At 41.2% G+C, this 9,331-nt stretch overlaps 1 protein-coding gene across 4 annotated transcripts in view; it reads left to right on the top strand.

Moving 5' to 3' along the window:
• SCN8A (sodium channel, voltage gated, type VIII alpha subunit) overlaps positions 1-9,331 on the top strand; it is a 144,157-nt gene that overhangs the window by 60,798 nt on the left and 74,028 nt on the right. For 3 of the 4 annotated variants that reach the window (XM_011930634.1, XM_011930633.1, XM_011930632.1), the window contains exon 11: positions 376-738. In XM_011930634.1, the coding sequence (XP_011786024.1) occupies positions 376-738 (363 nt within the window). Of the gene's footprint in view, positions 1-375; positions 772-9,331 lie in introns of all 4 variants that reach the window. The other variant, XM_011930631.1, reaches the window with a different exon arrangement.

Genomic DNA, 9,331 nt, shown 5'->3' with positions numbered 1-9,331 from the left:
TCCGTCTTTTTGCCCAGTGTGGCATAGACTAACTTAAGTTAAAGACACCTCCTCTGAGCCCATGGTAAAAAGAAATAAACAGCCATGTGCTTCTCCCGGATAAGTTGCATCTAACATAAGATAAAAGCATCTTAGGGAGGCGTGCAAGAACAGTGGGTAAACGTTTTGCATCCGTAACTGGTCAAGCACAGGTAAGTAACAATGGGTGATGAACTGTAGCAGTCAACATGCACAAGTGCTTTCTGGACGCACTTGTGTTCTGATCACAGGACTGCGAGGGTGGGGCCGGCTGGGAACCTAACCACTTTGCTGGGTATAAAGGTCCACTCCCGTCTCATTTCCCCTCCCTCTCTCTTTCCCTTTCTGCGCCTGCAGTCACTGCTCAGCATCCCAGGCTCGCCCTTCCTTTCTCGCCACAACAGCAAGAGCAGCATCTTCAGTTTCAGGGGACCTGGGCGATTCCGAGACCCGGGCTCCGAGAATGAGTTCGCGGATGACGAGCACAGCACAGTGGAGGAGAGCGAGGGCCGCCGGGACTCCCTCTTCATCCCCATCCGGGCCCGCGAGCGCCGGAGCAGCTACAGCGGCTACAGCGGCTACAGCCAGGGCAGCCGCTCCTCGCGCATCTTCCCCAGCCTGCGGCGCAGCGTGAAACGCAACAGCACGGTGGACTGCAACGGCGTGGTGTCTCTCATCGGCGGCCCTGGCTCCCACATCGGCGGGCGTCTCCTGCCAGAGGTGAAAATTGATAAGGCAGCTACCGATGACAGTGTAAGGAAGAACAAAAATAGATCGAGGCTAGGCATGGCAGTCTCCCCAGCCCTTTCCCCTCCTCTTTCCCTGCTCTGCCCATCCCACTTGGTCTGTCTGGACCCCACTCCTGTTAAGACCACGGCCATTTCTGTGTTCTTCCTGGTCTACTTCTATTTCTCTCTTCAGTCCTCCCTCCCCCTATTACTCGCCCTGTCTTCTCCTTTATTCTTTGCTCTATTTTCCCCATCTTCCCTCCTTGTTTGACGTTCCTTTTCTCCTATCAACTCCTTCCTTTATTTTACCGTTTTCTTTCTGTCCATCTTTATCTTTGCAAGTCTGTGTGCCTATGTTTCCCTCCTCCCACCTGCTTTGACTGAATGCCTCTGGCCCCGGAGCCTGCCCGGATGGAATGAGAATGCCATCGAGCCACCACCAATGACCAAGTCTGAGCCGGTTTGGAACTACCATTGCTTCTCTTCCCCCACGTCTTCTACCCTCCTAGAGAAACAGCTTGGAATTTAGAGATCTTATCCTTTAAACTTCAAAAAAGTAATTGAGTTTTGAATAGTGTTCTAAGTCTCTTCTGCAAGAATGAGATGTGCTTTTTCTAAAGAGGAATGCTCATGTGATGTCAGGGTGGGAGGTGTGTACCAGCAGAGCCAGGCAAGGAGAGGTTAAAGAGGCCAATAGGAAACTGGACCCGGACTTTTAAAAGGGATTGAAATTGAAATAAAGGAGGAAAAAGTGGGAGGTTGGGGCAAGAACACATTGTATATGGGGGAGGAAGGAAAAGGGAAGCAAAAGATGAATTTTAAATGTAATCAAATGTCAGGCTCTGGAGGAGTTGCATATAATAGCTTCACAAAATCAGTTATCTAGAGGTTTGGATAATGGTGCCCCTCTTTGGGAAGAGCTATCTCCTAACATTTCTTTAAATTCTAAGCTGTTTATACCTTTTTTTATTTTTAAATTCTTATAACCTCAGTGATCCTAATCCTTCATACCTCTAATTTCTAACTTTCCTCAGTCCCTCTTCAGCTGGTATAAGCTCATTGAGATAGCATGTTAGTCTATTTCGTTCTTAACACTTCAGTTTCTTCTAACACAGCATGAAGATAGCCAATCCTTTAATTAGCATGATGCATGTATGGAGGAAAACTGGACAATCATGGATAAAGTTTTTCAGAATTATCTATTTTTAAGCATTTTAGGGTAATTATTGAATGTATAGATAAAATATCAAAAGGCAATTTGTATGTGTTTGGGATTGTCTAGTCTCACCCTTCCCTTTTGTTTAAAAGCAAAATACAGCCAGGCACAGTGGCTCACACCTGTAATCCCAGCACTTTGGGAGGCTAAGGAAAGAGGATCACTTGAAACCAGGAGTTGGAGACAAGCTTGGCAACACAGTGAGATCCTGTTTGTACAAAAAATAAAAATAAAAAACACTGGCCAGGCATGGTGGCATGTGCCTATAGTCCCAGCTACTTGAGATGCTGAGGCAGGAGGATCACATGAGCCCAAGAGTTTGAGGTTACAATGAGCTATGATCGCTACACTTCAGCCTGAGTGACAGAGTGAGACTGTATCAAAAATTAAATAAAATAAAGCAAAAATACTCTCCCTCTTACGTTTGTATAGCTTTTTATAAGCTACAAATTACTCTTACATGCATTATTTAATTTGTCCTAAATAAAAATTCTGGGCTGGGTGTGGTGGCTCACGCTGGTAATCCCAGCACCTTGGGAGGTCAAGGCGGGTAGATTGCTTGAGGCCAGGAATTCGAGACAAGCCTGGCCAACATGGGTGAAACCCCATCTCTACTAAAAATACAAAAAATTAGCCAGATGTAGGAGGCTGAGGCAGGAGAATCACTTGAACCTGGGAGGGGGAGTTTGCAGTGAGCCAAGATTGCGCCGCTGCACTCCAGCCTGGGCAACAGAGTGAGACTCCATCTTAAAAAAAAAAAAAATCTGTAAGGGTGACTAAGTGAAGATTAATATTTCTGTTTTTCAGACAGGGAGAAGGTTCAGAGAATTTGTGTTCCTTTGGGTCTTACAGCTCATCACTGATAGAGCCAGAATCTCAGACGCCTCAGAGACCCTAATTTTCTGTGTGCCAGTTAATTTTAATTTGTTCTCTGCCTAGACACTTGGCCGTTGCTCTTCTGGAAACCTATTTATTTAAGATCAGCAACAGTAAGAACAATAATAATTCTCTGGTTTCTCTTCAGATCGTATAAATCTTTCACTTTTTATAACAACAATAAACAGTGGCCTGGGCATGGTGGCTCACGCCTGTAATCCCAGCACTTTAGGAGGCTGAGGTGGGCAGATCACCTGAGGTGTGGGGTTTGAGACCAGCCTGGCCCACATGGCAAAACCTCCATCTCTACTAAAAATACAAAAATTAGCCAGGCGTGGTGGTGTGTGCCTGTAATCCCAGCTACTCGGGAACCCAAGGCATGAGAATCGCTTGAACCTAGGAGGCGGAGGCTGTAATGAGCCAAGATTGCGCCATTGCACTCCAGCCTAGGCAAGAAGAGCAAGACTCTGTCTCAAAAAAGAAAAAAAAAAAAAAACAGTAGCTCCAGATAGTTGGATCAACATGGGCAGTAGAGTTGGGGCAATTCAAATGTTTAGAACCAAACTGAATTTTGATATACTGGCAGTTTTTAAAAATATTTAAGCCAAATAATGTAGCTTGCCTTTTCTCTGACCAGAAAGGTATTAGAGAAGGTATTCAGGAAGAAGGAGCTTAAACTTCAGCTGAAGAGAGATGATCAGGTTTGGGGGTTTTGTTTTTGTTTTTTTAGCATCTTCTGTTACACTGTGTGGGAGAAAAAATTGAGAGTCAGTGAAGCAGATGGCTGTGGAATGTAAGGCTTTCTCTACTGCTTTACACTGGGGTCTGTAAAGGTCTGCCTTTGGGCTGGGGGACCTCCATACCCAGTACCCTATAATAAACACTTAGGAGGTTCTCTGTAGTGACCTCAAGTGAGGATGGTGACAGACTTGAGAATTCCCAAGGCCAGGAGGTCACAGTGGCAGGCATATGAGGTAGGCAAGACCATATCATTCCCAAGGGCCTCATAACTAGGAAAAACTATTTTTATTTATGTATTTATTTATGTTATTAGAAGCCATAAAGAAACTGTTATGGCTGGTTGTTAATGGTGTGGGAAAATGCCTAAGTTACATTAATAGGCCCAAAGGAAGAAAACAGCAAAACACGATGCATATAGTTTGTGTGGTGTGATACCAAATTATATAAAGACAAACTACATAGAGAAAAAAGATGACCAGCCGAAAGTTAACAGTGGTTGCCTTTGAGAGAAGAAATTATTGACTTTTTCTTCCTTATACTTTTCTGTCCTTTCTGGTTTTCTGTGGTGGGCATGATTGTAGCCATCATATATTGAGTTCTTCTTATACTATGCTGAGTACTTTATATACATTATCTCATTTTATTCTTATAATCACTTCATTTAGTAGGTGGTTTTATCCTATTAGCAGATGAGACTCAGAGAGCGCTCTAGTGACTTGGGGAATTGGACCTTAAACCAAGGTCTTTCTGATACCAAAAGGAACTTCCTGACACCTTAAATATTAGCTCCTTTAGAAAGTGGGAAAAACAGTCACTTATTTTAGAAGGACACAGTATATTAATAATTTTTTATTACTCAGTATTATAAATTTAATTATAAATTTAAAGATATTCTAATTGTTTAATATATCTTAAATTAACTGGAAGCCCAAGCCAGATGAAAATTAATACTTCTTTGGGCTAGGATGTAGTGATTGTTACTAGCAAACACTTTGGATGCATCTGCAGCCAAGGATTAGCCTGAGCAATTAGAATGCTTCCAGTCACGGTGAAACCCCGTCTCTACTAAAAAATACAAAAATCTAGCCGGGCATGGTGGCGGGTGCCTGTAGTCCCAGCTACTCGGGAGGCTGAGGCAGGAGAATGGCGTGAACCCGGGAGGTGGAGCTTGCAGTGAGCTGAGATCCGGCCACTGCACTCCAGCTCGGGCGACAGAGCGAGACTCCGTCTCAAAAAAAAAAAGAATGCTTCCAGTCATGTATACTCATGCTTCATAGAGTGGCACAGGAGCCCCTGATAGTGCACACACTGGTCTCACACAATATTCTGGCTTAGGCTATGCCAAATCTATATTTTTCCTTCAGGCTTAAGTTAAGAAATAGGCTGTAAGAAAAAAAGACATTCAGACATCACTTCATTAGATAGCCTCATCAAAAATTATTTTATATCTTCATTAGTTATTCAGTTGTGATTGAGTGTTGAGATTTTTTGATCATTTTGGAATTTCACCCTTGCTTTTTGCTGAAGCAGAGGATAAAGGAACTTTTTCCTGCATCTCCATCTCTGAGCTGGAAAAGTAGATGAGAATCATTGCTCTTCACTCATTGCTACTGGCAATCCAGAAATCACATGCAATTGAGAAATCATGTTGAGGTACCTTGCAAATGTGTAAGTGTTATCTCATTTAATGCTCACAGCCCTGACCTCATGAAACAGATACTGCTATTGGCTGCGTCTGACTGAAGAGAAGCCAAGGCTTAGAGGAATAAAGTAACTTGTCCAAGATTGCACAGTAAGCAGTAGAGTTAGGACTGAATCCAAGCAATCTAACTCCTAAGCTTTTACCATTAACCATTACAATATACTAACTCTGAAGCCCAAGTTCTGTGTTTATGCATGTGATCCTGGGAAATTAAACTTCTCTAAGCCATTTTCTTCTCTGTAAAAAAGAAATAAAAGGACCTCTGTTATAGGGCTGTTGTGAAGATAAAATATATATATGTTATTCATATATAATATGCTTCATATATAAAATGTGAACCATATTGTGTGGCCCATTCTTGCTGTTCGGAAAGCCAATTTTCATTCCTTTTCTTACACATTTTTGGCCCTGATAGCTGTGAGAAGTAAACAGTACCGAATTGCTTGACTTGGAGAAGGTGGGGCTCCTTCTAAAAATCCTTTGTTTGAGAAATAGAAATTATTATACAATTATTTTAAAGCAAAACACTATGCAAATTTGAGAAAGGCTTGGGAAGGGGATTATGGTTAGGTTCTAAGGACACTTACAAAATGCTATAAATTTTAATTCCAAGAAAGGTGACTGGCTAATAAACTTCCAATTATGTATTTCCATGTGAAAACAATTTAGAATCAATAAGAAGTCAAGCTTCCTTGGGCAGTTCTTCAGAAATGTGGGGAGAATCTGCCATCTATAGCTATTGTAGGATATTTCTTTGAGAAGGATTGCTGTAATTTAGGAGGTTGGAAGTCAGTGGCTAAATGCCCAAATAAACAGCATTTGGGTTAATAGAAATGGAACAAACTTGTACTGGGTTTAACTTTCAAAGAACTTACTTAAGGTTCTCAGTTGCTTCCTCAGTTACTGAGGGTTTTCCTCCAAGGCTTCTTACAGGTTGAATTAAAAAGAAAAAAAAAACAAGGCTCCTAACTTTAAAATATTAATTCTCCTCCCCAATCACCAACATAACATAAAACAAACACAACATAAAACAAAAAAACATACACCTCCATGTACAAAAACAAAAACGAAAAACACAGAAGAGATAGAGAAGGAGAGGAAAAGGGTATGTGATCTTTCCTGTGGCCTTTGGATCTCAACATAGTTGAAGAAAGAAGCCCTCTTCCCACTGCCAGGTGATGAGAATTGAGCAACTGAGCCTATAACGAAGGTACATCTCACAGAGGCCCAAGCAGAATTCTAGGTGGAAGCTGACTATGAGAAGCTGACAGTGAAGCTGCTTTACCTGGGAGAGAGGCTCCTCCAGATTTTCTTCCCTTCAGTTGTCTGTGATTTAACATAAGAAACAGTAGCTCATGCCTATTAATCCCAGCACTTTGGGAGGCCGAGGGGGGTGGATCGTTTCAGGTCAGGAGTTTGAGACCAACCTGACCAACCTGGTGAAACCCTGTCTCTACTAAAATACAAAAATTAACCAGGCGTGGTGGCAGGTCCCTGTAATCTCAGCTATTCGAGAGGCTGAGGCAGGAGAATCACTTGAACCTAGGAGGCGGAGGTTGCAGTGAGCAAAGATTGCGCCACTGTACTCCAGTCTGGGTGACAGGGCGAGACTCTGTCTCAAAAAAAAAAAAAAAAAGAAAGAACAGCCAAGAACCTAGCGTTTCAATCCCAGCTTTCAAAACCTTACTTAGGGAAGAAGGCCTGCCCACCCCTCTTGGTGTACCCTAACTTTAACAGATTAGATTTTCCTGGTAGTACAAATATGTTATTCTCTGGACACCATCTTAGCCCCCTCTTAGCACTTTTAGTGATGTCCTTCATAGACAATTTTAGTTTGTGTCATGTTAGTTAACACTGGCGAATATATGTTGCCCTCTCTCTCTCCATGAATCAGCCTATTTTGATGAATACTATGAGGCATCTACAAATGGACAATGACTAGACATATATAAAAATAGAACGTTGACCTATGACCTGCCCAAGGGGTTATTGTAGATAACCTCCTTATCTACAATAAACAGTCCAAGAAGCCAGCCTGTTGTAAGTCAAACTTGCAGGAAGCCAGGTTGCTGTCTCTGATGACAATCCAGGAAGCTAAATAATAATTTCTGTAGCAATAGTCCCCTAATGGGAGCTAGGCATGGTGGCCCATACCTGTAATCCCAACACTTTGGGAGGCTGAGGCAGGAAAATTGCTTGAACTCAGGTGTTTGAGACTAGCCTGGGCAACATAGTGAGACCTCATCTCTACATAAAAAATTAAGAAATTAGCTGGGTGTGGTGACACATACCTGTAATCCCAGCTACTTGGGAGGCTAAGATGGGAGAATCACTTGAGCCTGGGAGGTCAAGGCTGCCATGAGCAGTGATCACATCACTGTACTCCAGCCTGGGCAACAGAGGAAGATCCTGTTTCCCAAATAAAAAAAAAAAAAAGTTCCCAAATGGCCAGGACTTCATAACTGACAGCTTTCCTTACTTTTTGTTCCCATTTTCAACTTAGGTTCAACCAGAGAGAGCCAAACATACACCCCCCAACCCTCATATGAGATGTCCCACTTTTTATTATGTTGCCTCCAGCTTCCTCATGCCAACAACCTCCAATCAAGCCACATTTGAAGCCTTCCTTTTTCTCACCCATAAATCTTTGCCACTCCTCTGTCTGCCTTTGAGTTTCTGCGAAAACACAAATGGCATTTATGGTGGCTGACTTACTTGGTATAGCAAGGTCTAAATAAATAGCCTTTGCTTTTCTCATTTGCTTGATCTTTATTTCCACAATACAGATAATATTTTTTTTGACTTTTTATTATTGATTTGTTAGTTTTTTATGTTCCAAATACAAGTCAGATATAAAAATGTTTAATGTTAATGAAGTTCAGTATATCAATTTTTTCTTTTATGATATGGCTTTTTGCATCCTGTTCAAGGATGCCTACCCCCAAGAACATGAAGATATTTTACTTCTGTAAGTTTTGTGGTTCTGAGTTTTACTTTTAGGTCTCCAGTTTATCTCAAATTAATTTTTGTGTGTGAAATGAGATAGAAGTCAACCTGTATAGATATCCAGTCTGTTAGCACCATTTGTTCAAGAGACTTTCCTTTCTCTGTTGAAGTGACTTGGCACCTTGGACAAAAATCAATTGATGTATATGTGTGGGTCTATTTCTGCACTCTGTTCTGTTCCCTTGATCTGTTTGTCTATGCTTATGCCAATATACATTTGTCTTGAGTATTGTAACTTTAATTCTTTAAATGAGGTAGTATAAGCCCTAAGAACAAAAAATAATATTTTTAAGATTATTACGTAGCATCTCAAGAGATTATTTTCCTATTCTAGAACCTTTGCATGTCCTTATAAAATTTTATTTAATTTTTAAGTTTTATGGGTACATAGTAGGTGTATATATTTATGAGGTACATGAGATACTTTGATACAGGCATGCAATGCTTAATGATCACATTATGAAAAATGGGGTATCCATTCCCTCAAGTATTTCTTCTTTGTATTACAGACAATCCAGTTATATTCTTTTAGTTATTTTCAAAAGTAGAATTAAATTATTTTCACTATAGTCACCCTGTTGTACTATCAAGTAGTAGGTCTTTTTCTTTCTTTCTAATTATTATTATTTTCGAACCCATTAACTACCTCCACCTCCCCACTACCCTGCCCCACTACCCTTCCCAGGCTTTGGTAACCATCCTTCTACTTTCTATCCCCAGGAGTTCAATTGCATTGATTTTTAGATCCCACAGATAAGTGAGAACATGTGATATTTGTCTTTCTGTGCCTGGCTTATTTTGCTTAATATAATGACTTTCAGTTCTATCCATGTTGTTGTAAATGACAGGATCTCAGTCTTTTTTCATGTCTGAATAATACTCTGTGGTGTGTAAGTACCACATTTTCTTTCTCCATTCATCTGTTGATGGACACTTAGGTTACTTCCAAATCTTGGCTGTTGTGAACAGTGCTGCAACAAACTTGGGAATGCAGATAGTGCAAATATCTCTTCGATATACTGATTTCTTTTTTTCCTTTTTCTT

The sequence above is a fragment of the Colobus angolensis genome, unplaced genomic scaffold (assembly GCF_000951035.1).
Source record: "Colobus angolensis palliatus isolate OR3802 unplaced genomic scaffold, Cang.pa_1.0 Scaffold87, whole genome shotgun sequence".
NCBI lineage: Eukaryota > Metazoa > Chordata > Mammalia > Primates > Cercopithecidae > Colobus > Colobus angolensis.
This window is presented reverse-complemented; position numbering and strand designations above follow the sequence as displayed.